Source organism: Dasypus novemcinctus, chromosome 5 (assembly GCF_030445035.2).
Source record: "Dasypus novemcinctus isolate mDasNov1 chromosome 5, mDasNov1.1.hap2, whole genome shotgun sequence".
Taxonomy (NCBI): Eukaryota; Metazoa; Chordata; class Mammalia; order Cingulata; family Dasypodidae; genus Dasypus; species Dasypus novemcinctus.
The window spans coordinates 11,888,550-11,905,548 of NC_080677.1; the positions used below are offsets into that span (position 1 = coordinate 11,888,550).

The 16,999-nt window shown below is 69.3% G+C and overlaps 1 protein-coding gene across 13 annotated transcripts in view; it reads left to right on the forward strand.

Annotated features, from left to right (window-relative positions):
• Nucleotides 1–16,999, forward strand: part of CAMK2B (calcium/calmodulin dependent protein kinase II beta) — a 113,714-nt gene that overhangs the window by 45,079 nt on the left and 51,636 nt on the right. For all 13 annotated transcript variants that reach the window (XM_058296692.1, XM_058296695.1, XM_058296693.1 and 10 more), the window contains exon 2: nucleotides 1,520–1,614. In XM_058296692.1, coding sequence (XP_058152675.1) covers nucleotides 1,520–1,614 — 95 coding nt within the window. The remainder of the gene's footprint in view (nucleotides 1–1,519; nucleotides 1,615–16,999) is intronic.

The following is a 16,999-nucleotide window of genomic DNA, read 5'->3' on the forward strand; positions in this document are numbered from 1 at the left end:
CTTCCTCTCGGGTACCCTGGAGGGCAGAAGGGAGCGGCCTTAGGGCCAGTGAGGGGGTCCAGGGTGGCTGGGAAGGCCCCCCGCAGGCCCCCCGGGCCGAACCCCTCCCAGGTAGGGTCAGGGCAGGAGAGGGACCTGCCTGCTGGTGGGTCTGCCCTGGAGGGTCTGGGCTGAGGGTCGGGGGTGGGCGGGTGGGGGCAGCCGCGGTGCCCCTGGCTGCGAGCCGTGTCCCGTTTCCAGCCAGGTGAGGCAGAGTGCCGCCCGCGGCGTGAGCTAGGGAAGAGCCACATATGCCTGTGCTGGCTTGTGTCTGTGCTTTGGCCCGGGTCAAACCAGAGTTACTGTCCCTGGGCAGGTGGCGCTGGCACGAGGGGCGGGGAAAGGAAGTTCCTGTGGCCTCTTCGGCCGCAGGTGGTCCCTGCTTTTCAGGAGGAAGTAGCACACTGGCGGAGGCTGGCGGAGGCCCTGCTGGGCCAGGGAGGCCGCCCGGGCTGGGCCAGGGCTGTGTTTGGAGGGAACCCAGCAGGTGTGGCCGCGGGAGGTGCCAGGGGGTCCCTGGGGCGCTGCCTTTAGGGGTGGGAGGGAGGCCTGCTCCCCTGCTCTGTACCCCTCCTGGGTAGGTGGTCGGCGTGGGCCCCTTTTACCCCAGTCACTGGTCCTGCGAATCTTCTTGGGAAGAGACCCCTTCCCTGTTTCCCGCTCCCTGACCCCGCCCCCCGCTGCAGTGGTGCCCAATCAGAACGCAGACCACCCTCTGCCAGGAAGGGGTGCCGTCCCACCTCCTGCTGCCGGTGGAGCTGGGACCCGGGACCCGTGCGTCTCCCATGGCGCTGGAGGCTGCGGAGGGCTCCCCCCTTCCCACGGGCCGCCCCCTCCCGCGGGCTCCCCCTCCTGATGGCTCCCCTCTCCTGTGGGCTCCCCCCTCCCACCCTCCTCACCTCAGGGGTTCTGCCCAGGGCGTCTGCCTGTGACCTTTGCCAGTCCTAGCGCATACTCTAGACCCAAGCTTCTTTCCTCTCCTCTCTTCTCTGGGAACTTAGCCACCAGGGCACACTGTGCGCCCTGCCTCCGCCCCTTTCCTCCCATAAGCGCCCTCTCCCCGCCCCGGGCTGCTCCCAGCCTCTGACGCGTGGGGTCTGCACCCCTCCAGCTGCAGGTGAGCAGCTCTCCAGAGCTCTGCTGGCCCTCTGTCCAGTGCTCCAAGCCTGGCCCCGCCGTCCACCTCCGGGATGAGCCCACGGCGCTTCTCCCTGACGTGGGCTGCAGTGGGGAGGCGCGTGCCACAGCCCAGGACCCCCCACCCAGGAGGCCAGTCCGAGAGCAGCCGCCTGGCCTGGGCGGCGCAGGCCCTGATGCCCTGGGGGGAGGGAGCCTCTTTCCCCCGCGCCTCCCCACTGAGGGTGGAGGCCGGCTGGGTGCTGGGTGTCACGGGGAAATTAACGGCTCTCTCTGTCTGTGTCTTGTCTCTCTCCATCCATCTGTCCTTGTTTGTCCTCCCCTGCCCCCTTTACCTCCCCAGGGGGGCTTTCTCTGTGGTCCGACGCTGTGTCAAACTCTGCACTGGACACGAGTACGCGGCCAAGATCATCAACACCAAGAAGCTGTCTGCCCGAGGTAGGGCGAGCATGGGGGTGTGGGGGTGCGGGGACCTGGGGGGTGCGGGGGTGTAGGGGTGCAGGAGTGTGGGGGGTGTGGGGCGTGGGAGTGTGGGGGTGAGGGGGCTGTGGGGGGTGCAGGGGCACGGGCTCTGCCAGGCCAGGCTGTTCTGGTGGTGTGGGCAGTTGGGTGGGCAGCAGGATCAGGTGTCCTGGATGGAGGGCTGGGGGCGGGCGTCCTGGATGAGGGCTGGGGGGTGTCCTGGATTTAGGCTGGCGGGGGGGCATCCCGCATGAGGGCTGGGGACTGTCCTGGATGAGGGCTGGGGGCAGGGCCGTGGGGGCATCTGGGGCCCCCTCCTGCCCTCCGAGCTCCTGGCCCCTCTGGTTTGGTGTTGACCAAGCCCTGGGTCCATGCCCCACCCCTAACCCCTAACCCTCAACGACCCCGCCACCGACACGAGGGGCCTCCGTCCGCTGTCGCTGTCGGAGCGGCACATGCAGGCTCTGCGAGCCAGCTGCTGCGGGCGGCTCCCGGCCCGGCCCAGCTGGGGACCTGTCTGCCTGCACGTGGAGCAGCAACAGGCACGGGCACCCCCCGGCCTGGCGCCCTGCTCTCCGCGGGCCCCTGTGCGTGGCGCACTGTCCGTCACCTTCCTGAGCCCTTGGGGTCAGGTGCAGGGGTGCAGAGTCGTGGACCTTCCAAGCTGTGGGTGCTCACAAGAGCGGGGGCAGTCAGCGGGGCGGGGAGGGTTTGGGGACTGGGGGGTGGGGGCGGGGGGGGGTGTTCGGGGACTGGGGGTTGGGGGCGGGGGCCCCGCTGGGCACTCGTGTGCGGTTGGATCGAGGGGCGAGGGCTGATGAAGCAGGAGGGCGTGAGCGTGGCCCGGGGCAGGTCCTCGTCCAGCCCCCGGGGGAGCGGGGCCTCTGGAAGCGCAGGCGCAGGCGGCAGACATTTGCATTGGCTGTGTTGTTACACAGCACAGACGGCCCATTGCGCCGTCCCAGGAAGCCAGGCTGCCAGATCGGGTTGGTGGGCTGCGGCTCCTCCCGCCCTTCCTTGTCAAAGAAGGGACGAGCTCATTTCCCTAAGATGGGTGGTAATCCACAACCCCCTGCGGCTGAGGGCCCCCGACTAGTGGCGGGGGCTGCTCCGCTGTTCCGTGCAGGTGCGCCCCGGCCTTTCCCTTAGACACAGCGGCGTCCCGGGCTGTCGAATGGAAATGCACATGGGAGGAGGCGGCGGGGCTGGCGAGGGCTGGGGAGGGCCGCTGGGCGCGTGGCGCAACTGCCCGCCCTCCCCGGGGGGCTGCGTGTCCTCCAGGTGGGGTGGGTGGGGCCAGCGGCCCCTCATCCCGCCGGATCCGCCCCAGGTAACCAAACGGCGCCAGGAGTGCGGGCAGAGGGCCTGGAGCCTCCCCTGGGCTGGCAGTGACCTGCCACCCCCCGTGGCCTTCCTAGCTTCCACTCACACACGTGACCCGACCTGACGGCAGGGGTCGGTGCGCCAGGCACGGTTGGGGCACCGGCTGTGTGCCTGGCCTTCAGAGGACGTTGCCCACCTTGGAGTGCTCCTGAGGCCAGCCTGGGGGCTCTGGGGGGTTCCAGGACCCTGGCCCTGATGGCAACCCCGCTCCCCGCCGTCACAGCCCCGGGAGGGGGTCTCGGTCGCCCCGCATCCTCTACGGGTGCCGTGGCTGAGGGCACGGAGGGGGTGGGTGAGTGAGTGAGGCTGTACCGGGTCCCGTGCACCGTGCAGCCCCCGAGATGGGGGCTGCGGAGCTGTCCCGGGGTATCCCCCTAACGCGGGGCCTCTGTGTGGGCGCATGGGGGTGTGACCGGGGCCCGCCCCGCTCCGGCGGCCAGGGCTGCCACGGGCTCCTTCGTGGCTGTCGACGCGGGACTGGTCAGCAGCCAAGCGGTCCTCGGGGCGTCCCAGTGTCCAGCCTGTGTGCCGGGGGCTGCCGGAGCTGCTGGGGCTGAGCCGAGAGGGTCGGTGGGAACCAGCCTGGCAGTCCCCCTCCCGGCCGGAGGGCAGCAGCCCGTGGCGGCTGGGGACGGGGCGGCCGCCCACGGGCAGTGAGGGTGCGTGATCAGATGTCGACAAGCCAGCGCCAAGGCTGTGGGGAGGAGGGGCCTCTCTGGCCATGCGCAGGGAGACGGAGCTGGCTCTGCCGCTGCGCTGGGCGGCTCGGCAGCCCCACGGAGTTCTGCGCAGCGCAGGACACAGACTGCTCTCGAAACCGGTCCCCCGCAGGTGGACTCTCCCCCCGCTGCCACAAACCACTGGCCCGGCCCGGGTCCCCACATGCGGCCCCTCTGAGGGGCTGCTCCCCCCGCCCCGCTCCTTCCTTCACCTGACCGTGTCTTTGGATGGAGGGTTTGTACCCGGCCAGCCGCCTGGCGGGACCCCTGGGAGCAGCGCTGGCCTTCTGCGGTGTGGGCTCCCCAGAGCAGACCCCCCAGTCGCCGGCAGCAGGGCCGGTGGGCCCCAGGCTCCCCGTTCGTTTCTCACTTGCTGTCCCTGCTGCCGCTCGAGAAGGTTCTGGTGTGTCCCGTAGTCTTGCCGGAGCCAGGAAGCCCAGGGCCACCCAGCTGAGCCCTTCTTGGCCTGGCCAGGGCCCTGGCCGGTAAGGATGGCCTCGGGGCCCCCTGGCCATGTGCTGGGGTGTGATGGGTGCACCTGGCAGCGCCTCCCCGCCAAGCGGTGCAGGTGCGTCAAAGGCGCCACCTGTGCCAGCACCCACCCCCGGCCTCGGGCGCCCACCCTGAATTCCGAATGCTGAATTCTGCAATGGGCACGCTGCCATGTGACCCGAGCGAGGCTCTGCTCCACCGGCCCGCCCTGGGAGCTGTGAACGGGCCGGCGCCACGGGACCCGCCCTGGCTTCTGTGTCCTGCGGACCGGTCCGTGGCTGGGGCCCTTTGCACTGCCCTGCCGTCCCCGGGCCCCACACTGCCCCCCCACCGAGGCCGGCAGCCCATGGCGGCTGGCGCGCAGGAGGTGGTGGCCAGTGTGGGACCGGCCTCAGTCTGCTGGTTCCTGCCAAGGCGGGTGCCAGGCGGGTTTGTTAACATAGACGCTCGCAGTTCTGAGGCTGGGAATGCCCAAGGCAGAGAAGGCCGGCCGGCGGCCCCGGGCTCTCGGTCCAGGGCAGGGTCCAGGGCAGGGCGGCGGCCCCGGGCTCGTGGTCCAGGGCAGGGCAGGGCGGTGGCCCCGGGCTCTCGGTCCAGGGCAGGGCAGGGTGCCGGCCCCGGGCTCGCAGTCCAGTCCAGGGCAGGGCAGTGGCCCTGGGCTCTTGATCCAGGGCAGGGTCCAGGGCAGGCCGGCGGCCCCAGGCTCTCGTCCAGGGCAGGGTCCAGGGCAGGGCGGCGGCCCCGGGCTCTCGGTCCAGGGCAGGGCAGGGCGGCGGCCCCGGGCTCGCAGTCCAGTCCAGTCCAGGGCAGGGCAGTGGCCCTGGGCTCTTGATCCAGGGCAGGGTCCAGGGCAGGCTGGCGGCCCCAGGCTCTCGGTCCAGGGCAGGGTCCAGGGCAGGGCGGCGGCCCCGGGCTCGTGGTCCAGGGCAGGGCAGGGCGGCGGCCCCGGGCTCGTGGTCCAGGGCAGGGCAGGGCGGCGGCCCCGGGCTCGTGGTCCAGGGCAGGGCAGGGCGGCGGCCCCGGGCTCGTGGTCCAGGGCAGGGCAGGGCGGCGGCCCCGGGCTCGTGGTCCAGGGCAGGGTCCAGGGCAGGGCAGCGGCCCCGGGCTCGCGGTCCAGGGCAGGGCAGGGCGGCGGCCCCGGGCTCGTGGTCCAGGGCAGGGCAGGGCGGTGGCCCCAGGCTCTCGGTCCAGGGCAGGGTCCAGGGCAGGGCGGCGGCCCCGGGCTCGCAGTCCAGGGCAGGGCAGGGCGGCGGCCCCGGGCTCGTGGTCCAGGGCAGGGCAGGGCGGCGGCCCCAGGCTCTCGGTCCAGGGCAGGGTCCAGGGCAGGGGCGGCGGCCCCGGGCTCGCGGTCCAGGGCAGGGTCCAGGGCAGGGCGGCGGCCCCGGGCTCTCAGTCCAGGGCAGGGCGGCGGCCCCGGGCTCGCGGTCCAGGGCAGGGCAGGGCGGCGGCCCCGGGCTCGCGGTCCAGGGCAGGGCAGGGCGGCGGCCCCGGGCTCGTGGTCCAGGGCAGGGCAGGGCGGCGGCCCCGGGCTCGTGGTCCAGGGCAGGGCAGGGCGGCGGCCCCGGGCTCTCGGTCCAGGGCAGGGCAGGGCGCCGGCCCCGGGCTCGCAGTCCAGTCCAGGGCAGGGCAGTGGCCCTGGGCTCTTGATCCAGGGCAGGGTCCAGGGCAGGCCGGCGGCCCCAGGCTCTCGGTCAAGGGCAGGGTCCAGGGCAGGGCAGCGGCCCCGGGCTCTCAGTCCAGGGCAGGGCGGCGGCCCCGGGCTCGCGGTCCAGGGCAGGGCAGGGTGGCGGCCCCGGGCTCCCGGTCCAGGGCAGGGCAGGGCGGCAGCCCCGGGCTCTCAGTCCAGGGCAGGGCAGGGCGGCGGCCCCGGGCTCGTGGTCCAGGGCAGGGCAGGGCGGCGGCTCCGGGCTCGTGGTCCAGGGCAGGGCAGGGCGGCGGCCCCGGGCTCGTGGTCCAGGGCAGGGTCCAGGGCAGGGCGGCGGCCCCGGGCTCGTGGTCCAGGGCAGGGCAGGGCGGCGGCTCCGGGCTCGTGGTCCAGGGCAGGGCAGGGCGGCGGCCCCGGGCTCGTGGTCCAGGGCAGGGCAGGGCGGCGGCCCCGGGCTCGTGGTCCAGGGCAGGGCAGGGCGGCGGCCCCGGGCTCGTGGTCCAGGGCAGGGTCCAGGGCAGGGCGGCGGCCCCGGGCTCGCAGTCCAGGGCAGGGCAGTGGCCCCGGGCTCTCAGTCCAGGGCAGGGCAGGGCGGTGGCACCGGGCTCGCAGTCCAGTCCAGGGCAGGGCAGTGGCACCGGGCTCTTGATCCAGGGCAGGGTCCAGGGCAGGGCGGTGGCCCCGGGCTCTCAGTCCAGGGCAGGGCGGTGGCCCCGGGCTCCTGGTCCAGGGCAGGGTCCCGGGCAGGGTGGCATCCCCCGGCTCTCGGTCCAGGGCAGGGTGGCCCCGGGCTCGCGGTCCAGGGCAGTGGCCCCGGGCTCCCCACCTCCCGGCCTTGCCGCCTCCAGCTGCCGCCTCCTCCGGCTTCCTCTGCTCCTGTGGCCGGCTCTCCCGGGTTCCCTTGATATCAGCTTCCGGCTTCCGGGGACTTCTCTCTCAGCTTCTACAGCTTCCTCTGTTCCTGCCGCTCCCTCTCCCCGTGTCCACCCCGTTTATAAAGGACCCCAGTAAGAAGATTGGGCCCTGCCTGCGCTGCGCCTCCCGACCCACCTGCAGTAGGCTCATGCCCGCAGGATGAATTCTGACGGGATCTCGGGGCGGGGGGCCGCCACGTGCTCTCAGACTTAGCCGCGGGGCGAGCGCGGCTACTCAGCGCTTGTCAGCAACCTGACACGCCCAGCGCCGCCCAGGTGCGTCGGCCTGGAAAACGGGGATCCACGCATGGCCTCCCTCTCCTGCTTTTCCACTTGTGCTGGAGGATGGGCCCCCCGCCTGCTCCGGGGCTGCCGCCGCCTCCTCGGCCCTGCAGGCAGCTCAGACTGGCGCTTCCTCGGAGGCTACGCGCAGGACCCCTCTGCTCTGCAGCCCCCCACCGGGGGCCCTGCGCAGGCCCCATCCGCCGCCGGCAGAGCTGCCCCCCACTCTGTGCCTCTCTATGCAGGTGAGGCCACCTGGGCTTCCCTCCGGAAGTGGCCTCCTCCCCGGGCGCCCGCCCAGGCCATGCCATCTGCTTGGACTCGCATCTTCTTGGCCGAAAGTTAGCCCTGCCAGCTTTCCCCCGCCCCAGGGCTGTGTCTCGGGCTTCCCAGCTCCTCCCCACAGGGAGGCCTCGGAGCAGTCCTGTAAAGCAGGCAGTGGGGAGAGGGCCCGTCCTCATATGTCCCCCACACTGCTGAGGGCGCTGCCCACTTGTTCATTCAACAAGTTAATTTAGTACCAGCGTGTGCCATGCGTCAAGGACATACCCTGAAAAAGATACTTGCCATTCAGGACTGGATGGGAGTACAGGAGAGGGGACAGGGGAGGCTGGGGAATACGTGAACAAAAGTAGCATCAGACTGGGTTTTGAAGGTTGAGTAGGAGTTTGTTAGGCTCAAACAGAGAAAAATGATATAATGCCCAGGTATGTGTCTTAGTTTACCAGCACTGCTGTGACAGATACCCCCATGGGTTAGCGAAAACAAGAGGGCTCTATTGGCTCACAGCTTTGAGGCAAGGAGAAGTGCAAAGTCAAGGCATCAGCAGGACGGTGCTCTCCCCATGGAGTCTGGGGCGTTCTGGGGCTGGCTGCCATGGTCCTTGGGCCGCCTGGCTCGTCTGTGCTTCCCAGCATGCGGCCGGCCCCTTCCCGTCTCTTCAGAGGGCCTCCCGGAATCTGTGCCAAGACCCGCCCGCTCTCAGCTGCCCCCTTTGTAAAAATAAGACACTGTCGAGGGGTGCTGTTTCGGGGGCTCCCAGCCACGAGGCCTGGGGGAGCACCGGCCCTTCCTGGCCCACGGAGCCAGCCTGGCGTTTCGGTGGGATTCCCCTCCTGCAGCCAGCCTCGCTCCCCTCTGTCCGCAGAGTGCTCAGGAGTCAAGGGAGTTCGAGCGCTGACGTGGCGTTCCAGCGTGTCCCCGGTCACCCCCTGGCCGCTGGGCCCCCTGGTGGCCGTCACCCCTTCCCCCACTGCTGGGCCCCCTGGTGGCCATCACCCCCTCCTGGTGGCCGTCACCCTTTCCCCACCCCCCCACCCCCCGCTGCATGCGCAGCCCACCCCCGCCCCGAGGTCCCTGGGCGCGGCCTCGTCAGAGGCCCGTCCCCGCCATTGTTCCGTCACAGGGCTCGCCTCCGGCAGGTGCGCACCGTCCTCCGCCCCGCCCAGCTTCACACCATCACGCGTGTCCCCAGAGGCACACCTTGAAGAGCGTGACCCGGGTGGGGCGATCGTCCCTGGAAACGGGCAGCCCGTCCTCGCTGCCATCGGGCACACAGCGGCGCCCGCCCCCCTCCCGCACAGTCGCAGCCCCCGGCCTCTGCCCTTGAGCCTGCTCTGGGGGGCGGGAGGCCATGTGGTTTGCCTGGGGCGGTGGTCCTGCCCCACCGTGGACGTCGAGGGTCCTGCAGCCAGTGAGCCGGGGCTGCCCGCCCTCCCGTGCCTGGGGAGAGCCAGACCCCCCTCAGCCCAGCCCAGGGGTTCCAGGAAACCCGTCGGGCACTGGCCTCATCTGGACAACTGTGCCTCGGTTTCCCGTCCTGCCGCCCACCCAGCCGGCCTCATGGACTGCTGGCCTGACTGTTCTTGGGGCTGCGGGGTGTGGCCTGAGCAGCACCCAGCGCATTGCCCAGCCTCTCCACAGCAGGCACCGCCCCCCCTGGCCCCCCACGAGCCCCCTCTGCTTCACCCCAGGGCTGCTCCCCTCATGCTGGGGCCTCCAGGGAAGAGGGGTACAGCTTGGGAGGCATCAGCCTCGCGCTTCATCCTGGGGGGCGCCTTACCTGCGTGGCAAGGGCAGGGTCTCGGGGCCTGGCCGAGAGCCAGCCTGGGGGTTTATGCACCTGGCTTTTACGTGCCCTTGGCCGAGCTACTTAGCAACCTGTGCCTCAGTTTCCCCAGACCTCAAAGGGGTAAAACATGGAGTCTGCTGCAGACGGGTGTGACACACCAGAGGGTGCAACCTGCTGGCTAGCACTGCTCCCCAGTGTCAGTCAGGCCCTGCGCCCCCGGCTCCCACCGCCCCCTCCCCGTATCCTCCACCCCCTCCTGGCACCATGCTCTGCAAGGACCCTGGTTTCAGCCTGCTGGCCCCGCCTCGCTGAGCCCCCCCCCCCCCCCCCCCCCCCCCGCCTCCCACTGGTAGTGATAGATCGCTGCATCGCCCAGGCCCTTTGGCTGCTTGTTCCTCGAAGGCTCCTGCAGCTGACTCTTCCCCGAGGCCTCCCCACTGGGGCTGTGAAGGCGCCCGTGAGGACACAGGGCCCCGTCTTAGTTCCCTGCGGCTCTGGCTGGGGTGAGGCCTCCCGCTCCGGGCCTGCCCTGCTCTCCTCTCTGGCCGTTTCCTTTCTCTCTCTCTCTCGGTTTCTTTGCTCAGACCCTTGGGCTCTTCCTCCCCGTGACCGCTCGCCCTGCCCGCTGTTCTCCGTCCCTGCCGGCAGCCCCTGGGGTGTACTGGGCTGCAGAGGGCGCCAGCGCAGAGGGACCCTCGGGCTTCAAGGCGTCCATTTAGAGTCCACCCCAGGCTACTTCCTCACCAAACTGTCGCCACGCATGGAAGCAAGAGGGCAGGCGGCATCCGCGAGGGTCCAGCCTTCTCTCCTCTCCAGCCCCGTGGGCCCGGCTGCCTCCCCCTCGGCGGCAGGCTAGCGTGGGGCTCGGGGGCCCTGCTCTCTTCAGCCACTCACTGGCGGGCGATGAGTCCGCTCCCTCCAGGCGCAGGATCGAAATCCTCCCGTGTTTCTATCTCCGTGTTCTCCTCGAGCAAGGGAGTCTGCGCAGCCCACTGAGGGGCAGGGGTTCAACCTGCCCAAATGACGTGGCCCGATCGAAGCCCTGACCTTGATTTACTCAGATCAAAGCGTGTCACGCCCCGAGGAGCAGAGCGCTTTTTTAAAAAGATTTATTCATTTCTCTCCCCTTCCCCCTCACCCCAATTGTCTGTTCTCTGTGTCTATTTGCTGTGTGTTTTTCTTTGTCTGCTTCTGTTGTCAGCGGCACGGGACTCTGTGTTTCTTTTTGTTGTGTCATCTTGTTGTGTCAGCTCTCCGTGTGTGCGGCACCTTTCCTGGGCAGGCTGCACTTTCTTTCACACTGGGTGGCTCTCCTTACGTGGTGCACTCCTTGCGCGTGGGGCTCCCCTACGTGGGGGACACCCCTGCGTGGCAGAGCACTCCTTGCGCGCATCAGCACTGCGCATGGGCCAGCTCCACACGGGTCAAGGAGGCCCGGGGTTTGAACCATGGACCTCCCATGTGGTAGGCGGACGCCCTAACCACCGAGCCAAGTCCGCCGCCCCGAGCAGAGCACTTTAACATTGTGGATGCCTCTGTTTAGGAATTCATCAATAATAGGCTGCGCCGTCGGGCCCAGGGCACGGGGGGCCCGTCGTGGGTGCAGCCTCCAGGACGGCCTCGCCCCCCCACACCACCCTGCTGAGGCTTTCTGAGAACTGCCCGGCTGGGAACTGGTGGGAAGCGGGAGCCTGCCCGGGCAAGAGAACAGCCCACCGCGTCGCCAAAGCCCGTACCAAGAACTGCAGCGCTGAGGGGGCAGAGAAGGTTGAGAATTCAGTAATTGAGGGAGGGCGCGGCATTCGGAGGCCCAAGGCGCCAGATAATTAGACATTATCAACCTGCCTCCCACAAAGGCAGGTGGAGGGAGTTAGCCAAGTGCCGGCAGAGGCATCGTTCTGTGTGGAGGGGGGTGAGGGCTAGCGGCCGGGGCGCTCCACCAAACTCGGTGTTCACACCTCAGAGGCTGCTCTGTTGTGAGAAAAGTTTGTTGACAGACGTGTCTCCATTTGAACGCTCGGGTTGAGGAGGTGAGCAGGGTCGTGAGCTCAGGTGTGAGGAGGTGAGCAGGGTCGTGAGCTCAGGTGTGAGGAGGTGAGCGGGGTCGTGAGCTCAGGTGTGAGGAGGTGAGCGGGGTCGTGAGCTCAGGTTGAGGAGGTGAGCGGGGTCGAGCGCTCAGGTGTGAGGAGGTGAGCGGGGTCGTGAGCTCGGGTGTGAGGAGGTGAGCGGGGTCGTGAGCTCGGGTGTGAGGAGGTGAGCGGGGTCGTGAGCTCGGGTGTGAGGAGGTGAGCGGGGTCGTGAGCTCAGGTTGAGGAGGTGAGCAGGGTCGTGAGCTCAGGTGTGAGGAGGTGAGCGGGGTCGTGAGCTCAGGTTGAGGAGTTGAGCGGGGTCGAGCGCTCAGGTGTGAGGAGGTGAGCGGGGTCGTGAGCTCAGGTGAGGAGGTGAGCAGGGTCGTGAGCTCAGGTGTGAGGAGGTGAGCGGGGTCGTGAGCTCAGGTTGAGGAGGTGAGCAGGGTCGTGAGCTCAGATGTGAGGAGGTGAGCGGGGTCGTGAGCGCTCAGGTGTGAGGAGGTGAGCAGGGTCGAGCGCTCAGGTGTGAGGAGGTGAGCAGGGTTGTGAGCTCAGGTGTGAGAAGGTGAGCAGTGTTGTGAGCGCTCAGGTGTGAGGAGGTGAGCGGGGTCGTGAGCTCAGGTTGAGGAGGTGAGCAGGGTCGTGAGCTCAGATGTGAGGAGGTGAGCAGGGTCGTGAGCGCTCAGGTGTGAGGAGGTGAGCAGGGTCGAGCGCTCAGGTGTGAGGAGGTGAGCAGGGTTGTGAGCTCAGGTGTGAGGAGGTGAGCGGGGTCGGGCGCTCGGGTGTGAGGAGGTGAGCGGCTGCAGAGCACGAGGCCACCTCCCTGGTCCTGGCGGAAGCCGGCACACAGCATACGAAACGCCGCTGCCGACGAGGGTGCTCACACCTGTCCCCGACCAACCAGGACAGGTCACCCTGCGCTGCCACCGTCCAGATCAGCGAAGGACCCCGTTCCGTGAAGGCACAGGCCGGCTGCCCTCAGCTCTCAGTGCTCACGGCCCTGCTCACCTCCCGCCCGAGCACCCACGACCCCTGCTCACCTCCCTCACCCGAGCTCTCACGACTCCTGCTCGCCTCCACGGGGTGTCCACGGGGGTTGTCCACGGGGCGCTGGCCACAGGGTTGTCCACAGGAGGGTCAGCCACAGAGGGCTGCTGACGGGAGGCTTGTGCACAGGTGTCCACAGGGGCAGCTAAGGATGCGGAGAACCCCTTGCCCGGGGGTGGGGAGGGGGCTGTCCGGGACACTCCCCTGCCCGCCAGGCACCAGGCGGGAGGGAAGGGCTGCTGTCGTGCCCGGTGGTCCCAGGCACAGACAGGCTTTCCCACTGCATTGCCACATCGCGTCCCACGGGCCAGCCCTCAGCCCCTTCTTCAGGTGAGTAGCTCAAGGCGGGCAGGGCAAGGGCTCGTCCCCACGCCACGTCCTCGGGGCCCGGCGCGCCGGCCAAGCCTGCGGCCGGACCAGGGTCCCCTGCGCCCCCTCCCAGCCCTGGGCGCCACAGCCCGGAGCCTGGGGTGGGCGAGGGAGGCAGCCCCTCCCCGCCCCCGGACCGGCGTTCCTGCTGGCTTCTGCCCGCGCCGCCTCCGCTGAGCCTGGCTCCCTGCGGGTGGCGGCTGTGCTGCCGCTCTGGCAGCTGGCGAGCAGCCAGGCCCGCCCACGTCCCTCCTGTCCCCCGTCCCTCGTGCTCCCCCGCTCGGCTCGCCCCGTGCCCCGTCTTGCCATGAGTCACCGCTGCCAGGGAGCAGGTGCTGAGTGGGAGGGCAGGGGCTCAGCACGTCCATTCTCAGCCTGGGGGCGGCCACGGCAGGTGAAGGGTGGCCGCCTTCCAGGGCCTGGGGTGGGCACGGTGGTCCGGGCGGCCGCTGCTCGTCGCTGGGTGGGCTCCAGCCCCCGCTGCTCGAGGAGCTGCCCTGTTCTCCGCGGCCGGGCTGGGGCCCTGGGCCCGTCCCTCTCCGTGCCCACGTCTCGCCTTTTGTGTGGCGTCAGGATTAGGGGCTCGTACTAGGAGCGTGGGACACATCCCTGCCTGCCCACGCCTGCCCCCGCCAGCCCCAGCCTCACTCTTGGCACTCAGAGTCCCAGAGGCGGCTCGGCCCTCAGCGCGGTGGCAAGCCCTGGGGCTGTGCCTGCCGGAAACTACTCGCAGGTCGGCGGAGGGTCTGGGGATGTCGCGATGGGCCTGCAGCCATAGAGGCCCGGGCACCTGCTGCCGCTGACGCCCTGGGTGGCCCAGCCCTGGACGCCGCTGCGCCCCGCCGGCCTGGGCTGCCCGGGCCATGCCGCGCCTGGGCCAAGGCTGTCGGAGGAGACCCTCGGGGCCCTCCTCGGGCCCAGCCAGTCCTCGGTTTGCAAACGAGCAGAGCATCTGCGCCCTGTGCCGGCCTGAGGGGACCTCAGAGTCCCAGCGGTTTATGAAGGAGCAGGTGACACAGGCAGCCTTCGTTGCCTGCAGCTGAGTAACAAAGCAGCCCGCGATGGTGGTGTTAGACCATGAAATCTATCGCCTCGCCATCCCGGGGGCCGGATGCCGCAGACCACGCTCCTTGCGGAGCCTGCGGGGAGGGTCTTTCGGCCCCGCCCGGCCCCGCGTCCCCGTCCCGTGGCCGCCTTCCCGCTCGTCCCTTCTCCCTAAGGATTGTGGATTGGGCCACTGCAGGACGACGTTCTCTAAGTGATTCCGTCGCTTAATTCCGTGGCCCTGATTCCAAATAAGGTTGTGTCCGGGGGTGGGGAGCCGGGGTTTCAGCAGCCCCCGGCCCACATCAAGGCTACGCCCAGGGAGCCTGGGCTCCGGGACGGGGCCTCGGCCTCTTGCCCCAGCCTCCGTGCCCACGGGGTTGCCCCGGCATGCTGGACCCCGCGGCGTCGGCTCTGGCCCTCGTGCGGCCCAGCCGGGGGCGGGGCTTGGTGGGGTGGCCGCCCTCCCGTGCACGCCGCCCTCCTCGCTGGCCCTCCCGGCTCCCCAGGCCGCCGGGCTCAGCCACTCAGCTCGCTGGCGGAATGCCCCGGGAAGCCTCCCCGCCTCGGCGTGCCCTGCGGTGCCGAGGCCCCAGGCGGCCAGACCACGTGGCCGGCCCTGTCGTGAGGCCTGGAGGTGGCCACGGCCACTGTCGGCCTTCCCGCCTGGGTGAGTTCTGTTTAGCCTCGCGATGAGCTGCCCTGGGGGCACAAGCGAGTGCCTGTTTACCCGGAAGGAGGCTTCCTGGGTGGGAGAAGTGGAGAGCCCTGCGCTCTGCCTGTGCCAGCGCCTCTGAGCCAGGCGCCCGGGGCGGGGAGTGCACGCACGCGTGCCGGGACTGCCTCCAAACCGAGTCAGTCGCTCCCCGGCCTAGTATAGGCCCCTGTGCGGGTTCTTTGTCCTTGAGACGCCTGGGCGTGGAAAAAGGGATGGAACGTACCAGCTCCTTTTTCCAGCTTCACATCCCCAGGGCCGAACCGGACGTCCCTGAGAACCCAATGCTTGGCCAGGAGGAGCAGCGAACTCCTACTCACCCTTCAAGACCCCACTTGTGCATCACCCCTGCCTTCTCTGGCAGCCAGGGCCGGGGCCCTGGTACACTCTGCCCGTCTCTCCGGTGCATGTGCACCTCCCTGCTGAAGATGGCCTCTTGGGGTCCCGGACCTTGACTCTGGATTCCCACTGCCGGGGTTGGTGCTGGTGGGGACAGCGAAAGGACAAGCAGGAAGGGGAGGGGAGCAGGGCAGGCTCCTTGGTTTGGAGGACAGCTTCCCTGTAGTGGGGAGGAGCGTGGGCTTGTCCCCTCTCCCCCTGGCCTGGAGGTCGCCCTTAACACCCCCTTCAGCGGGCACCTCGACAGTGAAGGAGAACATGGCCCCCGACCCAAGCTGGTGTCCCAGAGGTGCAGAGGGGGCCCCGGGAAGGGTGGGGCAGCTCAATGCGGACCTCGGTGGATATATGCGACGCAGGCTGGCACCTGCACAGCCTCTGTGGGGTGCTGAGGTTGGCTGTCTAGGGGCGGTTGGTGATGAGGACTTGGTGCTCCCTGCTGCCGGCCCCACATGGTGCTGGCCTGTACCTGAGTTCGGACAGGCGTGAGGCCCCTCGGGCCAGAGCCCCCGTGAATGGCAGAGTGGAGTGGCAGGGACAGGGCTGCCCCCAGAGGTCAGGGGCTTGTCCCAGGTCACTCAGGTCCTTCCACATGAGCGCCCTTTATAAAAGCCTACCCATTTCTGGTGCTTTGCCTCGGCAGCTCTTTAGCACCCTAAGATAGACGTCTGTCGTGGGAGTTTCGGGGAGCCCATCCTGCAGGCATCTTGTCTGGACTTGCCTGGTTCCATCTGCAGGGACACCGTTTCCAGGTGAGGGTGCCCCAAGGTCCTGGGGGCGAGGCCTGAGGCGTGTCTCCTTTTTGGGAACGCAGCTCCACTCATAACACCTGGAGAGAGACAGAGCACGCCCCTTACCCTCAGGTGCTTCTGAGCGCAGTGAGCGTTGCGTGCGGGAGGAGACAGTGAACCGTGGAGGAAAGCGGGTGCCTGTGCGCCTCGTCCTTCCCTCCAAGTTTGAAAATGGTTCCGAATGAGTTTTAACAAAACCCATGACAGAGAGGAAAAAACCCGGCTCCCAAGCCCCCAGGCCCTCGGACTCCTCGCGCGCCTTCTGCGCCTCCTGCGTTCTGCAGCATCGTGCTTTGCTTCTCGGGAGCTCGGCCCTCGGAGCAGGGGAGCATCGTTTGTGTGCCGCGTTGTGGCTCGGGGCTGCACAGGTGGACACGCGGAACCACGCCAGGTGTCCTGCCGCCGCGTGCGGGACGCTTTGCCAGGTCCCCGGGGTCTTGATGGCACTTAGGAGGCGTCTCGTTTAACTCCGTGCTAGCTCCGTGCATGCCCTCGTCCTCCGCCCCCTGCTCTGGATTCTGGGCCGTTTTAGAAGGGCAGCCGCCAGCCCTGGCTGAGGGTGGATGGCCCCAGAGGGGCCCCAGGGGGCTGCCTCCCTAGAGACTCACCCCTGTCCTGGGAGGGGAGGGGGCCCCGGATGCCTGCTGAGTGTGCGCTGTTTGGGGAGTGGGGGGGCTGGGGGCCGGGGGTGTCTGCCAAGGCAAGGAGGCCCCCCGATGACGGGTCATTTTTCCCTGTGCATGCTGGTTGCTCCCCGCAGCCGGGTGCTATGGGGAGCCCCCTGGTAGAGTTAGCCCCAGCCCACCCCGCCATGGTCGTGCGCAGTGCACTGAGATGTGCCCACACACTCGTCCGTGGGGCCCAAGGGGGCTCAGCTGGGGTGGGGGGGCCATCAGACGACCCCCAGTCTGGCCCCTGGGAGCCACCGCCGTCCTGGTGGTGGAAATCTTAGGGCCCGTCTGTGCCCCCGGTACCCTGTTTCTGCCCTTGCTGATACAAAAGCCCACGTGGGCCCTGCTCCGTGGGGCGCTCAGCGTCACGCTGGGCAGGTGCCCGCCCCGGGCTGGCTTCGTGGCCTTGCTGGGGCCAGCACCGCAGTCAGCTCTCCATGCCCCACCCCATGGGCAGGCCGTGTTTCTGGGTTTTTCCCCCGCAGCCTCCACCAGCTTTTAAATCCTCCTGGGACCTGGTTTGACCTGACTGATAAATCGTCATCCTTCTGGGGGGCCCAGCTAGCCATGCACCCAGGCCCCCTGGTGGGACCGCCCTCAGGGGCGCCTACCCCTCGAGTCAGGCGGTCCAGGGTGGGCGAGGTGGCAGGGCTCTGTGCCCTGGTCAGGGGGCCCTGGCAGCGCGGGTTGGGGTGGGGGGTCTGGCTCAGCCCACCTGGTCCCCTGCCCGGGGCGTCCTCGCCTCTGGCACTT